The sequence below is a fragment of the Camarhynchus parvulus genome, chromosome 27 (assembly GCF_901933205.1).
Source record: "Camarhynchus parvulus chromosome 27, STF_HiC, whole genome shotgun sequence".
In the NCBI taxonomy this organism is placed as follows: domain Eukaryota; kingdom Metazoa; phylum Chordata; class Aves; order Passeriformes; family Thraupidae; genus Camarhynchus; species Camarhynchus parvulus.
In genome coordinates, this window is record NC_044597.1 from 3001214 (window position 1) to 3020554 (window position 19341).

The window sequence follows — 19341 nt, forward strand, 5'->3', positions numbered from 1 at the left end:
GCCAAACTGCCACAGTCCTTGCTGAGGAGCTGATGGGGAGGGCAGCAGGCATGAAAACCTCAATCTTGGGGGGCTGAGATGAGCACCCCAATCATGGGGAGCTGAGATGAGCACCCCAAGCATGGGGGGCTGAGATGATCATCCCAATCGTGGGGGACTGAAATGAGCACCTCAATCTTGGGGGGCTGAGATGAGCACCCCAATCGTGGGGGACTGAAATGAGCACCTCAATCATGGGGGATGAGATGAGCACCCCAATCACGGGGAGCTGAGATGAGCACCCCAATCGTGAGGAGCTGAGCACCTCAATCGTGGGGGATTGAGATGAGCACTCCAGTCACAGGGGGCTGAGATGAACACCCCAATAATGGAGGGGCTGAGCACCTCCATCACGGGGGGCTGAGATGAGCACCCCAATTTGCGGGGCTGAGATGAGCACCCCAATCGTGGGGGACTGAAATGAGCACCTCAGTCATGGGGGGACGAGATGAGCACCCCAATCACGAGGGGCTGAAATGAGCACCCCAATCTTGGGGGGCTGAGATGGACACCCCACCCGGGCCAGGCTGTCCGTATCCACTCGTGTCACCCCCTAAACTGATGACATGCTTGGGGCAGACCCTTCCAGCACTCAGGGCTGGGGCTGAACGAGCAGGGACCCACGGCAGGGACCCGCTCCCTGCAGCCGCCGAGCCCCTCCCGGGGGCCGGGGTGGGTGGCTGCCGCCGAGTGTCCCCTCCCCGACCCCACAAGGACATTTCCCCCCAAAGCAGTCACCTTAGAGGGCTCTCCGAGCGCCCCGGGGGTGCCGCTCAGGGTTCCCTCCCCTCGCCCCAAGTTTCGGGGTCCGGGCAGCCCCGGCTCGGGAGCGGCTGTGCGGGGAGGGGGAGCTGCCGGTCCCCCCGCCCATTCCCACGCTGATCCCCGGTAGCTTCTCCCCCCGCGCTGCTGCGGGGCCGAGGCGGGGCCGGACGCGGGGCGAGGGGCGGCGGGAGCGGGGCTGCGCTCGCCCGGCCCTGCCCGCAGCTCTGCCCGGCGAGCGGGAGGCACCAGCAGCGCGGAGGAGACGCAGCCGCATCCAAAATGCTCCTAGGTGGGTGAAACGCAACTTTCCCGCAGCCTCATCTCTCTCTCTCCCCCTGTCGCCCTCCATCTCTCTCCTCTCCATCGCTCCTTCATCCCCCGGTCGCTGCTCGGGCGTGCAGCGGGACCGGGGCAGCCGCGGAGCTTCGGGGATCGCTGATTTTGAGGGGAAGGGGACCGGGTATGGCCTCGCCGCTGTCCCGGGGCTGCTGCTCCCAGCACGGCCCCGGTTTGAGCTCTCCCGTGTTCTGCCGGGTTCCTTCAGCCGGAGGAAAGGGCACTTTTCGGCGTCCGAGCTGTTCTTCATGGACAGAAAAGCACCGAATTGGTTCTTATTTTGCTGGTAGCTCTGCGTAGACTCTGTGTGTGTGGGAGGGGGTCTCTTCTCCACTTTGCGATTTTGGCCACTAAGTTAACTCTAAATAGTGAAACAATGAGGCGGGTTATTTACTGCCGGGTAAAAACCCCGGGAATAAGCGGTACTCAAGGAGTCCGGGCTCAGAGTGAGGGGCTGGCAATGGGCTCGGCATCAAACTCAACTCCTGATTCACCTGTGGGGTCCCCATCCTGTTCCTAGCACGGCTCGGCACCCCAAATTATCCTCATGAGATTTTCCTGTTTCTAAGCAAACGCTGTCGTTCCCATTCCTTATTGCCGTTCTGCCTGAAATCCCCGTTAAAGAGCTGCTCGTGTTATTTGCATCAGCTGAGGCTGTACCCTACACCCACAAAATGGTCCCTCCCCGCCCAGCACACAGGCAGCCTGTTCCCTCGGCTCCCAGCCTGCTAATCCTAATTACTTACGGGCTTCAAGCTGAGTTTGACTCACTGCATCTTATTGATTTTTCCCAGGGCTGCAAAAAGAGGAGGGAAAAGGTTGTGTGCTGACGGGGCTGGATTTTGCCCTTGCTCTTTGTCTGGGTGTCAGCTCCAACTCGTGTTCCTGCTGCACCTGCGACACAAACGTCTGTTGGATGCTTTTTGTGTGATGTGAGGCTGGGGGAGAGTGACCAGCAGTGTCCTTGCGAGGGTGGCCAGGCTTGGAGAATCAGAGCAGCAGCGAGCAGAATATGACGCTGTTCTTGGTTCTGTGTGGATTCAGGGCTGGTAATTTTAGTGGTTTTGTGATTATCAGTGTTAACTCTGCTGGGGAGAGAGTGGCCCCTGGCTGCTGGCAGGGATGGGGCTGGCACGTCCCCGTGGGCAGCAGTGCCACTTCTGTGTGTGTGTGTGTGTGTGTGCTGTGCACATCTGCAGGCTGCTGTGCACTCTCTTTCCTCTGATAACATTTCCTTGTGGTTGCCCGAGGGCAACCAAGCCAGGAACGTGGATGTTGTTAGCCTGGCACATCAGTCAGGTGCCCATGTTGGGGTGCCTGTCCCCCATGGATCAAGCTGGCCCCAGTCGAGTCCCGTGGATCAATTTAATTTTTCTGATAGTTTGAAACACAGTCTTTTCTGTGAAATGTCTTTCCCTGTCTCTCTGGAACATGTAACACTACTCGGGATATTTAGCTGGAGTGCTTGTCAGGCAAAGCAGCCTGGAAAGACAAACTAAAGTCCAACCCCAGAGCTTGCTTTTCACTCTGTGGCCTCAGATATGGAGGAAATATTAAATACCTACTAAACCTTCAATTTTGAAGTGTCTTGGGCTCACTGATGTTCCCCATGTTGCTCCAGGGGGAGGAAAGTGGTGCTTTCATGGTGATTCCAGTCCTCTCAGGACCTGTGGGGGTGACAGCGTGGGGAGCCTGGCCCCACTGAGCTGCTGGGTTTGGCTTTGGGGCTCCTTTGGCAGATGGTGGGACCGAGCTTTGCCTGTGCCTGTTTTGGGTGGATTTCCCTGTAAATGCAGCAGTTGTTTTTATTACTGGGTCTTGCTCCAAGCAATGTCCTGAAGGGACACATCTGTCCCTTGGTTTCAACCCTGAGCAACACTGGGAGGGGGGCACAGGGGGCTCTGACCTCCTCCAACAGCCTCAGCCTCCCCTTCAGAGTATTTTTAGACCAAGCTGTCATCTAATCTTGACCTCCAGGATGATGTGGGCTAAAAAATATCACTGTGTCTCCAGCATCAAGCCGAGGAAATAATTCACAAATCTCTTCAGTCCATTTTTAATTATGCCTCACCTTGCTGCAGCAATGAACTGCTAACGAGTATTTTGGGCAAATGTGAACTTTTTTTTTTTGAAGTTTCTCAGTGCTGATGCTCCTGGCAGGTGCTGGCGGCACTGAGGCTTTGATGGTTTGTTTCAGCACCCACCTGATGTCCCTGAGCTTGTAATGACTGCAGGGGCTGGGGATTTAGCAGATTGCTTTTTTTTCTTTGCCTTTCCTGAGCGGGATGTTGGAAGGAGTGGGCTGGCTGCTCCCACTCTCCTCTGAGTGATTATATTAGCATGGCCTGGGTAGGAGTGGCGGAAATTACAATGAAATACTAGAGGTAGGAAATAAAAATCTAATTAAAAAATAAGGACAGACGTGTGTCATCTCCCAAACTCTAAGCAGGACCATCCTGGCTGTGGGGCAGCTCTGGTTGCAGGGGGTTTGTGTGCTTCAGCTGCTGGGGAGCTGTGCTCAGGGAATAATGCTGGCAGCAGAGGGGAGGTGAAGGGCTTTGGTCTCTCTAAAACTTGAGAGGGGAAATACGTGAGTGCATTGGGGTTTGAAAGCCTTCTTGATCCCCCAGGACTTGGCCTCCTGAAGTTTAAGTTGTGCCCTTGGGGCAATTCCCCTTTTCCCCCTATCCAAGCAAAGCTGGGACTGGATGAAGCACAGGTGGATTCACATCTTAGGGGGGTTTCGGGGACAGCTGTGACATTGTCACATGCATTTTGGGTGTCACCACGGTGGTCTGGGATGGCACTGCTGAGAGGGAACAGCCCAGCAGGGATGGCCACTGGTTCTGCCACTGATCTACCAAGTGGCCCTGGCCGTGTCACTTACCCTCTCTGAACCTGGCTGTCTTCTCGTGGGTCTTCTTGGCTCTCTGGGGGCTCAATGCCAGCCCAGCCCCAGCTGTGTGAGGGAGGCACCTGCCTTCAGGTGCTTCAATAATAGAAATCATTAATTTTCACTGCTAATGGAAGAAACGCTGCGCGATGAAAAATGTGCGTTGGCTTGGAGGCAATTCAAAAGGCTGGTGGAGACGGGAGCCCCTAATTTGTTCCAAATTGGTTATTTCACTGGAATGGTGAGAAAGCATCAATCTGAGGAGCTTTTCTCCCTTTTCATTTCTGTCAGCCTTTCCTCAGCTGTAATGAATTGGACTTGGCTGCAATTTTTACAATTTAAACAGTGCCCAGAATAAAGGCTGAACTGATGGGGGACTCTGGTGCACTCCTGAGCTCTCCATCTCTCAGGAGGACCCAGGGATGGGTGGGCAGGGAAGCCCAGATCAGGGTTCAGTGTTTGCCACCTCCCTTCTGCTGCCTCCAGTCAGGATGAGCCCAAATCCCTCTCGAGCCCCTGTGGCAGAGGTTGGTGGGGTCTTGGCTGGGCTGCCATGGCCTGGCAGCACTGCTGGCTGTGACACAGGGGACACTGAGCTGGTTGGGATCTCTGCTGGGGAAGGCATCCCTAGATTCTGCTTTTTCAGATCATTACCTGGCAAATGGGGAGCATTTGGAATTAAAATCCAAAGGGAGTTGGGCTCAATGTTTGTGGACAAGGGAGGAGAAGATGCTCTTGGTAGAGCAAGACTGAGATCCAGTTTTGCTCCTCAGCAGCTATTTTTGACATCAGTGCTGTGGGGTGAAGTTCCCTGTAGCTCCTGGGGAGAAAGATGCAGCCTAGCTGCCTCCCAAGGACCAGGTGCATGGACTGGAGGAAGCCCAGGGAGCGAGATCACCCTGTCCCTGCTTCTGCTCCTTGACAAAAGGGCTTTGCCCTTCTCAGCTGCTGCTCAGAGGAGCCTCAGCCTGGAGCTGGGGTCGCCGGCGGGGAGAGATGAGCATATTCACCCCCCCTTCCCCAGCCCAGCTCAGTAATCCTGTTGTGGCCATGTCCAGAGTTTGCAGGAATGTCATCTGAGTTTATTTCAAGGCTTGTTCCCTGCCAGCTGCAGTCACGCAGCTGAAGGTTGTGACAAAGCTGTGCAGGGGAACGAGGCACGAGGCTGCATCCTGCAAGCTGGCAGTGCCTGTGGGGTGTGTGTGGGGGCCACCATGTCTCCAAACTGGGGGGCTTCTTCTCCAGTAGCACCCCATGGTTCCCTGCTTTCAGCCCACTGCCCATCCAAGCCCCTCCACAAGGACCTGAGCCTGCTGGAGCCAGTCTTTGTGCCCACCGTGGTGCTGGAAGGGCAGCCCCAGCAGAGGAGGAGCAGCCCCCTGAGTACCCCGAGCTGTGCAGGAGAGCTGGGACAAAGCTGAGAAATACTGGGGTCCCCCAGTGTGTGTCCCATCCCCTTCTCTGCATGGGAACACCTTCTCCTCCCCTCATCCCTTCCAGTGCCTGCACATCCTGCAGGCCCTGTCCCTGCCAGATCCGCCCGTCCAGGCACCAGCCCGGGGGCTGCAGGAGTATTTTTAATTTGGCTGAGCTGACACGGTGCCGGGTGCTCTCTCCCACATGAGACAGCGGCTCCTCGCAGCCTTCCCCCTCCAGCACACGCGGCAGGGACTGAACTGAGCTGTCACCGCCTGCGGGTGGGTGCAAGGGACGCAGCTCCCCTGAGTCCTCCCTCCCCTGCTCGCTCCCCGCTCATTTTGGGGCTGGCACGGCTGGGGATTTGGGTGCAGAGGGTGAGCAGGGTGCTGGGTCTTTCCTGGTGGAGCAGGGATGGGCTCCCTGGGGTCAGCAGCTCTGGGAGCACCAGCACCTCCCCTGCGGGAACAGCGTGCGTCATTTCCCCGAGCCTGACTGGCTTAGAGCAGGGATGGAAACAAAATCTCATAAATATCTTTGGACTCGGGGATTTAAATTATTTTTTGGGGGGTAATATGGCTGGGTTTGGTCTCTTCTGTTCAGCTTCTTAGAGATGGAATACGAAACCCTCAGGGAACCTGTCCATGGATGTGGGGCTGCAGGGCAGGAAGGGGTGCCTGGAGCATCCCAGTGGGAGCTGCTGTGGCTGCCCGAGGTGTGGGATGCCAATGGAAACTGGGACTCAGATGGAAACTGTGGCTCACGGCTGCTGCCACCCTCGAGCCGGGGGGATGATGGATGTGCTGGTGCTCTGGGCACCTGCCCACCCAGCTCGGGAAAAACAGCAACAATTGGCTCCAGCCAAGGCTGCTGCTGTGTGCAGTTAAACAGGAATATCTCCACTCCAGTTCCTTGAGGAAGGACGTCTGACATCCGGCAGCTATGTGAGGGCAGAGGGTCAGGGACGTCCTGCAAGTGCTGCCCAAAATTCGTGTTAAATTGAGGCTTCCAGCAGGAATGGGTTGCAAGGGAGAAGGGGTCAGTGGTTTGAGCCTTGCCCCTTGCACGGGGCAGGCAGAACAAGCGTGTTCTCCTCTGGAGTCCACTGGTCCCGTGGATTTCCTGCAGGGGCTCCGTGGAGGGGTTAGAAAATGGAGTTGGTTCCAACCGTTTCTAATTTGGGGTCGCTGACCTTTGCAGTCCTGCTCTGGAAACCAGGGAATGGGACCAGGGGATGCTGCAGGCTCCTAAAAACTCATTAAAAAGGCTCAATCCTCTTTTCTCGCGGCATTAGCACAAGAATAAATCGGGTGTGTTTTCACCCCAGGAGCGGGCTCTGGTTTCACCACCTCCAGCTCTCATTAACCCTGGGCTGACACTTCGGCAAGAATGTCCCCAGCGCAGGAAGAGCCTCTTGCCCCGGGATATGTGGAGGAGCCTCAAGAGAGGAATTAACCGGGGGCCACCAGACCCCCCTGGTGCTGAGCCAGCCGGAGCCAGGTACAATGCAGCTCCTAATCCAGGCAAATTCTGGTGGGCCACGTCTCTCCTCATGGCCCCATTCCACACTGAGTCTGGGTGGGAGCATCCTTCAGCTCCCAGGAACAGGATATGTGCTGGAAAATCAGGAGCCAGTTTCCCACCAGGGGTCCCACGGGACACTGGTGCCCCTTGGGATTTCAGTGTTCTCAGGAGCCTTGTTTGGGGAAAGCAAATGTGGCACAAAATCCTCTTTCTGGAAGTAGTCGAGAGGTTCTAAATTTCACCTGCATTTATTGCTAAAAGAGAGCTTTTTAGAGTGTAAGGAACTCCTCTGCTCTTTAGGGAGCCCTGTTTTTCAGCCCCAGCCCTGCAGCTATGGACCAGGAGTGCAGCTAAGCAGGAACGCCTTGTGGCTTTCACCAAAGGCCTTGAATTTGGATCCTGCCGATCCAAGGTGTGCAAAGATGGCACAAAATCCTCTTTCTGGAAGTAGTTGAGCGGCTCAATTTATTGTTAAAATAAAGCTTTTTGGGATGTAGAGAACCCCTCTGCTCGTTAGGGAGCCCTGGGACAAGGAAGGGGCTGTGTTTCAGGCCCAGCCCTGCAGCTATGGACCAGGAGTGCAGCTAAGCAGGACCACCTTGTGGCATTCCCTAAAGGCCTTGGACTTGGATCCTGCCAAATCTCCGTGTCCGCTGCTGGGTGCTGCTCTGCCCACAAATTGCAGAACACTTCCAAACCCCCAAAACACCCATCCTGGCTAGCTGCAAACCCTCCTGCAGCTCACCCTGTGCCCAACTCTCAGCTGAGACCCAGGCTAGGGCACTTGATGCCCACCTGATGGGCACCTGATGCCCACCGCTCCTTGCACCTGGGGGAAGCGCTCCGGGCAGGTGAGCATGGGGCAGGCACGGGGCACGGCTCTGCAGGCTCCCCATGCCCAGGGGCTACTGCAGCCACCATGTCCGCTGTCCCCACTGCTTCCAGTGTCCCCGTGGCTCAGCCACCACATCCACTGTCCCCATGGCCTGGCCACCACTTCCACTGTCCCTGTGGCTCATGCGGCCACCGCGTCCAGTGTCCCCGTGGCCCAGCCACCACCACGTCTGCTGTCTTCATAGCCGGGGTGGCCACCATGTCCACTGTCCCCGTAGCCCGGCCACCACTTTCAGTGTCCCCATGGGCCCAGCCACCTCGTTCACTGTTCCCATGGCCTGGCCACCATGTCCAGTGTCCCTGTGGCCCGGCCACCACGTCTACTGGTCCCCGTGGTCTGGCCACTGCTTCCACTGTCCCCGTGGGCCGACCATTGCATCCACGGTCCCCGTGGCCCGGCCACCTCGTCCAGTGTCCCTGTGGCCAGTGCGGCCACCACGTCTGCTATCCCCACCGTGTCCAGTGTCCCCGTGGCCCGGCCACCACCATGTCCAGTGTCCCCATGAGCAGTGCGGCTACTGTGTCCACTGTCCCCGTGTCCCGGCCACGGCCGCGGGGCCTTGCCCACGCCGGTCACCGCTAGTGGCCACTGCCGCCGTGAGCAGCCGGGAGCAGCCGTGAGGCAGACGGTGCTGGCTGCAAGATGGCGGCTCCCGTGCTCCGGTGAGGCGGGCGGCCGCCGCAGGCTTTGTTCCCGCAGCCGCCGCGCTCGGGGCCGCGGGGGCTGCGGGGCCGCCTCCCCAACGCCCTGCTGCTTTTTTTTGTTTTATTTTTGGCTTTTGCGTTGCTTGGCTGGGTTTGGTTTGGGGTGGTTTTTTTTTGGTTCGTTGTTTTCTTTTTTTTTTTTTTTAATTAGATGGTTTTAAGTTTTTTTTTCCTATTTAAAATCTGGGAAGTTTGCAGGCCCCCCCCCAGGCCAAAGCTTATGGCAGCTTTTCCATGGTACGTATGTAGGGGCGGGTGAGCGGGGTGGGCACGCAGGGCTGGGCTGGGCGCTGGGGCTGCTCCGCTCACCCTCCCGGGCTGATGCTCCGGGGACAAGGATCAGCTTGTCCTCTCACACCCAAACCCTCATCGTGCCCAAACCAAGCAGGCTGCTGGGGGGACCGGAGTGTGCCCCCCGTGCCGGGCTGCTGCCGAGCCCCCCGGGGTGCGCAGCGCTGCTCTCGCCCGTGGGCAGCAGCGAGGGGCGCTGGGCTGGTGCCAGAGCTGCGGGAATTGGGTGCTGTGGGAAGAGGTGCCACGGAGCTCTGCTCCATCCCAACCCCCGCCCCGGCCTCCTGCATCCCACACGCTAATTGCTGCTCTTTTTTTCTTTTCTTTTCTTTCCAAGGCAGCAGCTTCTGCTGCAGCAAGTGGTGGGGGGCTGTGGGGATGGCTTGGGAGGGAATGGGGTCAGTGGCAGGGAAAGAGCACAGGAATGCTCCCTCTGGCGCCATGCAGGGATGGATGGGGTCGCTGTGCCAGGCTGAGGTGCAGGTCACTCCAGGGCCACCTGCCAGCGTTGTCCAGGGCTCTGGCTTTGTGGGGATGGGTGTTTGCAGCGATGGGAGTCGTCGTGTTCTAATTCCTGAATTGTGAAGTTCCTTCCCCCTGCTCCCACAGCACCATGGCAATGGCTCTGGTTTGGGGGCTTATTCTTCAGAAAAGCCCCAAGTTCCTCATCGGTGGACTGATGGAATTCCCCAGTTTTCTTGCTGCTCAGTGTCCACGTTCTTTCTTTTTCCCTCTGCATTTTAGTTTTCTCCCTTCCCTATGCAGCGCTGGGTTCTTCCCCCTCCTCTCACCAACACCTTTATCAAGGCTCACTTTGGATTTTCAGTCTGGTTCATGGAGAAATGTGAGTTCAGACTGAGCGGGCCTGAAGTGTAGGGAGGAGGTCAAGTGAATGCTTAAACCCTTCAGATCCTGGTTTGGTTACATCTTTAAGTGCTTTGCATCCTCTAGCTCAGTAGCTATTTGGGAGCTTGGCCTGGAGTGGATGTGATGTGTCACCCCCTGGGAGGGACACTGGGATGCCACTGAGTGTGCAGATCATGGCTGTGCTGCCATGGGACCTGCCATGGCTTTGGCAATTCCCTGGAAGAGGGACAAGGCAGGCAGGACTGAGAGCACACGTGTGCACACCAGCACCTGTGTCTGAGCTAGCTCTCAGTCATCCTTGTTCTGCTCCAGGGCGCTGGCACTCACTGCCAGCCGCAGGTGCTGCTCCTCTAGGGCTGAACACTCTTTTTTGGGTGTTTCATCCCCACTGAGCCTTCCTCACCTTCCCAGTGCCAGCACAGTGGGAAAGGCTGCTCCGAGGGGAAGCCTGTGGGTGTTCCTGTGCTGATGGGACCATTTGTGTGTGTGCCAGTCCCACCAGTGACACCGAGAGCTTCTGCTGGTGCTGATGAGGAGCTTGATGGGATCCCCACGTGTGGTGCTGGGGCTGCTGTCACCGCTGCTGTCACCGTGCCACTGTCGCTTGTGCCACCACAGCCGAGCCCCAGCTGAGGTTTGCAGGGCCCTAATCCCATTTCCCTTGTGTCTCTTTCATCTCCAGTTGGACCAGGAGAGTGGTAATAGACCTTCTTACTAAATTAAATGCGCACTCTGCTCCTCGAGGCACGGTGCGCTTCAACCCTAGCTGATTTCCCAGCCACAGCAGCATGGTGCCTCCGGGGAAAAAGCCAGCTGGGGAAACTTCCAATTCCAACAAAAAGTGCAAACGCTATTTCAATGAGCACTGGAAGGAAGAATTCACCTGGCTGGAGTTTGACTATGAGAGGAAGCTCATGTTTTGCGCGGAGTGCCGGCAGGCTCTGGTGAAGAACAAGCACGGTAAAGCGGAGAACGCTTTCACCGTGGGCACCGACAACTTCCAGCGGCACGCGCTGCTGCGCCACGTCACCTCGGGTGCCCACCGCCAGGCTCTGGCCGTCAACCGCCAGCAGCTGGCCTTCGACACGCCCCGTGTTGGCCACGCCGAGCTGCGCTCGCTCATCAAGGTGGAGGTGAACCCGGCCAAGGTGGCCGTTCTCACCACTGTCTACTGGATGGCCAAGGAGGAGATCCCCGATGAGAAGTGCTCCTCCCTGCTGAGCTTGCAGAAGTTCAACCTGTGCCAGGCGCTGCTGGCGTCGGAGCACAGCGAGTTCTACCACCCTGGCAGCGTCAGGGAGATGCAGGTGTGTAAGGGGGGTTAGGGGTTGGCAGCTGGGTGGCTGCTGCATCTGGCAGGGCAGGGATGGTGCCCGTGCCCACCGAGGTCCCCGAGCTTTGCAGGATGAATGCTAATTGTCTCAGGAGTTCAATTAGCACATGAGCACTGTGGGTTTTGCCTTTTTTTGCCCTAAACTGAGTGATCAGAAAGATCAAGTAGCCGGAGAGTTTAAGAGGGATTTCTGAATTTTACCAACACTTCATGCCTGCTAAAATCAAATTAAATTTTTAGTGAGGCTTGGCCGTTTGCCAGGCTTTTCAGCTCTCTGCAGAGCCTTATTTTGCTACTGATAGACTAAACCCACTAATTAGGTTTCCCAGCCTGTGGTGATCCTTGCAGCACTTGCACACACAGAGGAAATTTTCCTTCCGAACTGGGGAGTTTGCCTGAAATGGGGGAAGTGTGAGTAAATGAGTAAAGATAGAAAAAACATTGCCATTTTGCTGCTGCTCTGCCCCTGCTGGGCCAGTGAAGTGGAACTGCTGGAGTTGAATGGGGCAGGTGAGTTCCTGGTGTCACTGCCAGCATAGGTGGGGGCTTGGGAATGGGATGTTGGGGGCTTGAGGGGTCAGTGATGCTGGTGCTGTGTCCTGCTGCATCTGTGGGGCTCTGACCCCAAGCTCAGGACAGGAACCCCCAAGTTCTCAGCAGCTTCCCATGGTGCTTGAGCTGCCAAACAGGAGCAGGAGGAGAAAGCTTGTTAGGGAAAAAGAAAGTGATTTCCAGCCTCTGTGTGTAAGGGCTTTTCCCTGGCTTGGGTCTCTTGCGCTGCAGGAGCCTGTGGGTGGGAGCCCACCCGCTCACTCTGTGCCAAGTGCTGCTCATCTCCCACTGCCTCTGAATCTCATTTGTGTTTCTCTCTCCCTCCCTGCACCCCTCCTTCAACTGGCCCAGGCAGCCATTGCCAAAGTCCTCCACAACGAGGACAGGCACAGGATCAAAGCCTCGCCGTTCATTGGGCTGGTGGTGGATGAGACAGTGGACGTCCTGGAGCACCGCAGCCTCGCCGTGTTCACCACCACTGTCTCCCCCTGCAACGGGCAGACCTCCACCACCTTCCTGGGCAGCTTCGAGCTGCCTGCAGGGGAGGCCTCCACGGTGGCAGGCAAGGTGGGCGAGGTGATGCGCTCCTTTGGCATCCCCACCATGAAGCTCACCTGGCTCAGTGCTGACAGTGCCTCGCTGGTGGCCGAGCGGCTCAGCGGGGTGGGGACGGCGCTGAGCTCGCTCTGCCCGCTCCTCACTGAGGTGCACTGCCTGTCCCACGGCACCTCCCTGCTGCTGGCCGAGAGCATCAGCACCATCGAGTACCTCCAGAAGTATGAGACCACTGTGGATGCTGTGTATAGGCTCTACTCCAGCTTCCAGGGGGAAGGGGATAGCCTGCAGGAGCTGCGGAGGGTCCTGGACCTCTGTGAGATAGACCTTGGGAGCCCCAAAGCCATCCACTGGACTTCTATCTTCCCAGCCGTAGAAGCCATTGACTCCTCGTGGCCCACACTGGTGCTGCTGCTGGAGAGCCAGGCGGAGCGCTCACCCGTGGCCCGTGGCCTCTGCGAAGAGCTGAAGAAGTTCCAGTTTGTGGCCTTCACCAAGATCCTCCTGGATGTCCTCCCCATCTTCCAGAAGCTCAGTCGTTTCTTCCAGATCGAGGATTTTGACCTCTCCATCTTGAAGCCCATAGTCTCAGCCACGGCCACCACACTGCAGGCCCAGCAGAGCACCAGTGGCCAGAACCTCCAGGAGTTCCTCAGAGAGATGAACAAGCACCCACAGGATGGCCGGGACGGCGAGAGCCGCCTCTACTACAAAGGTGTTGAGCTGGCCAACTGCTCCCAGGTGCACCTAAAACACTTTGAGCACCTGAAAGACAGCTACCTGGAGAAGGTACGGGGCAACCTGCTGGACAGGTTCCCCAGCAGCGTCCTGGAGGCCATCAGCTCCTTCTCTGCCATCTTCAACCCCAAGTGCTACCCGCAGTCTCTGGAGGACATTGGCAGCTATGGGGTGAGCGAGCTGAATTTCCTGCTGCGGGTGTACTCACGGGTGGTGGTGAGCGAGAGGGCCCTGAGCGACTTTCCCCTCTTCAAGCGCATCGTCTTCAGCCTCGGCCAGCTCTCCTTCAAGGACCTCTGCGTCAAGCTGGTCTACAGCAGCTCTGAGATGCATGAGCTCTTCCCAGACTTCGCTGTCCTGGCAGCTATTGCGCTGGCCTTGCCGCTGGGCTCGGTGCTTGCCGAGAAGATCCGCCGGGGCCGGGAGCTGCTGAAGCGCGGCCGCTCGCGCCTCGCCAGGGACCAGGGGCTCTCTGACCTCATGAAGATCGCCATCGACGGGCCAGCCATCAGCGAGTTCAACTTTGCCTTGGCCATCGAGTGCTACGAGAGCATGAGGGAGTCTGGGTTCATTGTGGCACAGGTGAAGTGAGCGTGGCTGGTTTGGAGCCCCAGGACCAGCTGAACACCGCCTTTCCACATCGCTGGTCACTGCTGGAGCTGGGCAGCCACAGTGGATGGTGACCTGCTCTGTGCTGGGAAGAGAAAACAGGATCCTCATGCCCCAAGCCTCTGTTTGAATCATCCAGAATTCAGAATCCTGAGGCCACCCGAGATCCCAAATTGCAATGAGTTTTTTGCAAGGGTTTGTCATCATTTTGTTTTGGGGAGAGGAAGGCAAAGCTCTTGAGCTCAAATGTCACGTTGCCTTTGCACAGAGATACCCAGCAGCTTTTGCTTAATGCTCTGCAAAAATATGGGATTTTTGTTATTCTGGAGCCTGGAGAGTGAATGCAGAAAAGGCAGCGCATCCTCCGAGCTCTGCGCCGACCCCAACGTGCCTGGCGGTGTCGTGTTGGTGTTCCTTGCACACAGCACAGGGTATTTTTAGCAGTGGCATCAAGTCATGATCATTTCAAGAGCAAGAGATTTAGGGAATGATATTGTAATGGCTGAGGAAATGTTAACTTTAAATGCATCATTGTGTACATATGTGTATGTGTATATATATATAAATATATATATATAAATATATATATTAAAAAGGTCTACCTTAATTTTCCTAAAGTTTAAAGTATAAAGATATCTAAAAGGACTACTTTTTTTTTTTTTTGCAAGGACAGAATAAATTATGAGCAGGGGTCCAAAAACAATCAGTAGCTAATTCTTGTTCTTTCCAACACGTCCTCACCTCCCCGAGTTCCCCTTGCACCCTGAGCTCTTGGCAACCTGCAGTCTGGGAGAAAGTCCTTCAACACCTGCTTTTGGGGCCAACTGGAGGTGTTCAGCTCATATTTCTGCTCTGAAGTGTTACTGTCTATCCCAAGGTGAGCAGAGCTGTTGGTGCCTGCAGCAGCCTGGAGCTCAGACCCCTCTGCCCAGGGGTCTGGGCTGCTGCTGGTGTGTTCCAGTGTGACTGGGCTTTGCTGGTTGTCACTTGAAGGGCTGTTTCCTTCACTTCAGACTGATTCTGATCAGCAATAAACACAGTGCAGCAGCATGAAGCATTACCTCAAGTTGAATCCTGAGTGCCAGGTCCTCTGCTGGGGCTGCCAAAAGCTGGAAATGGGCGGATGTAGCAGATCTGCTGCCCCACAATCCAGGTCTGCTTGCTCTGGGAGTCCAGTGCAGGGCAATCTGTTTGTTGCTAGTCCAGATCCCAGAGGTGCTGGGGCTGCACTGGTGCTGCCATCGTGGTCCAGCATTGTGACTGGGGGTTGCTGTTCTCTGGCCATCAGCCTCTGGCATTGAGGAGCCTCCTGGAAACATGCTTGGCCAGAGACAAAACCTTTAAAGCCCTGGGTAAGGATTTAGAGACGCCATCAAAATTTGCTGAAAACATCTCCCAAGCAGGAGGGAGCCTCTGTGTGAATAAACAGCTCCATCTCCATCTGGCCTGGGCAGACTCTGCACCAGATGCTCGCTGAGGCAGCGGCGTCTGCGGAGATGGGTCCTTGGCAGGCTCCTGTTGGTGTGAGAACCTGCAGCCCTGGCCCTGCCACCTTCACAGGCAGCTCTGGGAGCTTCACACAGGCAGGTGACAGAGCACAACAGTTGCTCTGCTGCCTCACACAGACCAGGAGAAAAACCTGCTGCAGGTGTGTGTTCGGTGGCTGTGCAGGGTGAAGGGGTGGGGACAGGCTGGGGAGGACAGCCAGACACAGTTTGGGTGAGTTTGGGCTGAAAATTTCTTTAAATTCAGAGGGATCCCCACAAAATTCCCTTGTCTGTGGGACAGGAACTGGGCTGAGCTCCAGGTGGAGAATGTGCAGGCTCCAGTGTCTCTGGCTGAGCCCAGAGCAGGGGACACGCAGCACCACATCAGGGACATTGAGGCTTTGACACCTCTTGGTCAGGCCTGGGCTGCACCTGTGGGACTGAGCAGGGGGGCACAGAGACAACCCCCCCAAACTGCAGCAGGTGCTCATGGCAGGAATACGTGGTTCCTGTGCTCCTCTCCTTGCAGCAGCCCCTTGGAATGCTCTGTCCCAGGAGGACCTGCAGTGCCAGAGCAGCAGTGGAGGTGGGGGCTCCTCTGCCAGGGGGAGACAGAGCAGGGGCTGTGACAAAAAGCTGAACCACTGGGGGCCTGTTCACCCACCTGCTGCTGGCCATGCCTGTCACCTTGCCTAAGGTCGTGTCATTCTATACAGACCTGGGACCCTGCCACTCTCCCAAAAGCAAATCTCCTTAATTGAGTGTCTAATTAATACCTAAAAATACTGCCCTCAGCTGCTGCTGGAATCTGCCCTGCAGCAAAGGTAAGGCAGGACCCACAACGCCATAGCCCTGTGACCTTGGAAAGGTGCCCCAAGAGCGTCCTGCAGGTGCTCCAGCAGGGTGTTGTGACATGCTGGGGAGCTTCACTGGGGTGGCCTCAGCCTTTCCTGCTCCTTAGGATCTTGTCTGCTTCAGGGACAAAGCCAAGTGAGAAAAAACCTGCCCATCTGCAGGGTCTCACAGGGGTTTCTGAGCTCTCTCTAACTGCCTGGTTTATCCAGAAATGTGTTTAATCCACAAATTTGAGCTCAGGGATGTGCCAGAGAGGTTGACATGTCTTCTCAGTACCATTGGTGGGCTGCAGCTGCTGCAGGTGGTGGCCAATCCTGGGACTCTGTGTCCCCTCAGCTCTTGTCCTATGCCTGCCCAGTGCAGGAGCTGCTCCCCAGGCAGGGAAACCTTCAGCCCAAGCATTGGCTGAGCTGCAGCATCCCTTCTTGTAGTCACTGATTTTGGGGATAAGGTGGTCACCCACCTCTTGTTCCTCCCATATATATATATATATATATGTATATATGTATGTATATATATGTATGTATATATATTTTTAAATATATATATGTATGTATATTTTATATATATATGTTGTATGTATATTATATATATGTATATTTTAAATATATATATTACATATATAAATATAAATATAAAATATGTGTATATTTATATTTCTTTAATTTATAATAATTATTTAAAAATAATTATATAAAATTTTATATTTTATATACATAACTTTATATAATATGTAATTATATAATTTTATTACATTTTATTTATTAGTATTTTATATAGTTTTATATAAATTTTAAATAATTATAATAAAAATAGAATTATTTATAGATTTATTTTTACATTTTAATTTTAATTTTTATTTTTATTTGTGTGTGTGTGTGTGTGTGTGCATATCTATATTTTATGTTTTTAAGGCCAGTGCAAATCAGCCTGGCTGGGATGAGTTTCACCCCTCATGATCCAGCCCCAAATGCCTTTGCTGCTCTCACGTGGGGCCCTGGCTGCGTGTGCTGGGTGGTCCCAGGGCAGCTCCTCTGGCGCCAGCCCATCCATCTCAAATGATTTGATGTAGAAACGCTGTTTCACGCCTCACAAGGTTAATTATGCACCCCTCACCCAGCCCTGCTCGCTGCTGCTGCGCTGTTTTTTATTTATTTTTCAGCGGTTTCGCAGATTTCCCTCCTGGGCGACTCTGGAATTAACTCGATCAGTGCACGCCTGATGAAGCAAACCGTAATTCCTCCCTGGAGTCAGGCCTGGCTCGGGGATGGCTCCGGCACCGTGGCAGAGCCTCCGCATGCGCTCGCCCAGAAAGAGGTCGTTGGTGCCCGTGGGGCTGGCGACGAGCACTGGCTGCTCAAATCCAGGGAACCTCTCGAACTTTGAATTTCTGATGTGTCTCAGACCCCGCACCAGCCGGGATTGGCGTGGGGAGGGTGCGGAGCAGAGTGAGGAGCAGCAGCAGCCTTGTTCTGCATGGTGGGAATTGGGGTGTGGGGGCTGGAGGGGGGCTCAGGCTCGCTGCTGGTGGAGAGTTTCTGCTCTGGGAGTGGGTGCTGGCCAGCCAGCCTCCCACAAGGGTATTCTCAGGTCCAGGAGGGTGGTGAGATGGGGTTGTGCTGTGTCGTGATGTCTTTCAGATGGAAAAGAACCCAAACCTCAAAAAAATCCAAAGGAATGAGGAGCGTTGACCTTGTCCTTGCTGCAGGAAAAGGGACGGGGCTGTGGGTGTGTTGGAGGGGCTGTGAAACCATGTGGGATGTGAATGGGCTCTTCTGGCTCACAGCACTCTGAAACCATTTCTTATTTATTGTGTTTGATTAGTTAATTTATTTTATTTTATCTTTCCCCCCTCCTTCCTCCCAGAGCTGGGCAGGGACTCCCTCTGCCACTTGGAGGATGCTTCCCTGTGCTCATCATCTGTGATGTTGGGATGGGGAGCAGGCTGGAGACAAACCTCTGCTTGGCCTCCCTTCCCTCCTTCCCTCAGTCCCACGGGTGTTTTCTGTTGAAACAGAACATTATTAATAACTCTGGGCTATTTTTAAATCCCACACTGGAGCGTGTGGTTCGTTTGTGGGGGACGGGGAGCGGCGGCTGTGCCGCAGGAGTGGGGGCAGCTCTGCCTCTGCCCCGAGCCCTGTGGCTGCTGCTGGCAGCCAAATCCTCACCAGCCGTGGTGAGGAGCCCTGGTCGGTGCTGGTTTGGGGGAGCCCAGGGGAGGAGCTGCTTCCCTGGGGGAGGTTTGGACACTTTTTGAGGCTTCGGACTCCTGCGCGTGTCCTCGCTGGGATGCGGAGGCAGCAGCATCCAGCTTGGAACTGGGGTGCTGGTTTGGAGCCTGGAAGGTTTGGAAGTTTGGAGTTTGGAAGGCAAAGGGATGCCCAGGGCCACCCTGGGCTGGGGTCTCTCCTTGGGGGAGTTCTGTGGTCCATGGCAGATGTCCCCATGTGCCATGTCTGGTGTGCTCTGTCCTCCTGCTGCCAGCAGGGATCACCGGGGCTAACGCTGCTCTCTCCCTCTGCCTGCCCAGGTCCCTCCGGACACAGCAGCCCCCTCTTAGCATCACTGCCCATCCCTGGCCGGCCTCTTCATCCTCCCTTGGACATCAAGCACTTCCTGACCTTCAGGCTCAACGGGACATCACCTCTCAACCTCTTCCCCAACTTCAACACGGTGAGTCCCCAGGTGTGGTGGTGTTCACAGGGGTCCCAGGATGAGGGAAGAGATGAGAATCTGACTCCATGTTTCAGAAGGCTTGATTTATTATTTTATGATATATATATATATATATTATATTAAAACCATACTAAAAGAATAGAAGAAAGGATTTCATCAGAAGGCTAGCAAGGAAAGAAGTGGAATGATAACAAAAGCTCGTGACTCTCAGAGAGTCCGAGCCAGCTGACTGTGATTGGCCATTAATTAGAAACAACCAACATGGACCAATCACAGATGCACCTGTTGCATTCCACAGCAGCAGATAACCGTTGTTTACATTTTGTTCCTGAGGCCTCTCAGCTTCTCAGGAGAAAAGATCCTAACGAAAGGATTTTTCATAAAATGTGTCTGTGACACCCAGGGAGGATGGGCATTGGCTGCTGGATCCTTCCTCCCCTAGAGCAGTCCCTTCTGTGCACGGCACCACTCCTTGAACCCTACCAGGTATTTTCTGGTTTAATTCCTGGGGTCTTTGGCTGCTGGACACCAGTTCAACATGCCCACTTTGCCCTTAGCTCAGAGAGGTTCCTGCCCAGCCAGCGCCTGTCAGTACCAGAATTAAAAACATGGTTCATTTTAACCAAGATCAATTGGATTTTGCCCCTGGAATCAATAGTAATAAAGTAGCTCTGGAGAGCAGCTCATTAATTGAAAATTAAATAAGGAAAAGAAAAGAAAGAGAATGTACTACAGAGATGAGGAATGTGGCTGGTGGATGTTGGAGCAGCAGAGTGCTGGGGGGCTGCTCCCACCCCCAGCTG

General features: G+C 55.2%; 2 protein-coding genes across 3 annotated transcripts in view; both read left to right on the forward strand.

The window, feature by feature from the left end:
- ZNF385C (zinc finger protein 385C) overlaps positions 1-19341 on the forward strand; it is a 68674-nt gene that overhangs the window by 36627 nt on the left and 12706 nt on the right. Inside the window, exons 1-2 of one of the 2 annotated variants that reach the window (XM_030966176.1) lie at positions 977-1093; positions 18393-18535. In XM_030966176.1, coding sequence (XP_030822036.1) covers positions 1084-1093; positions 18393-18535 — 153 coding nt within the window. In that variant the 5' untranslated portion in view covers positions 977-1083. Of the gene's footprint in view, positions 1-976; positions 1094-18392; positions 18536-19341 lie in introns of those variants that run through there. The other variant, XM_030966174.1, reaches the window with a different exon arrangement.
- Positions 8478-14083, forward strand: C27H17orf113 (chromosome 27 C17orf113 homolog). Its single transcript, XM_030966146.1, has 3 exons — positions 8478-8809; positions 10413-11037; positions 11967-14083. Exons 2-3 carry the CDS (start codon positions 10519-10521, stop codon positions 13497-13499), a joined length of 2052 nt encoding a protein of 683 aa, XP_030822006.1. The 5' UTR covers positions 8478-8809; positions 10413-10518; the 3' UTR covers positions 13500-14083.

Bases quoted from the DNA above. Each gene is read 5' to 3' on its own strand.
- C27H17orf113 (XM_030966146.1), top strand. From the start codon at position 10,519: ATGGTGCCTCCGGGGAAAAAGCCAGCTGGGGAAACTTCCAATTCCAAC. The intron at 11,038-11,966 runs GTGTGTAAGGGG...CAACTGGCCCAG, and splicing joins GCAGCGTCAGGGAGATGCAG to GCAGCCATTGCCAAAGTCCT.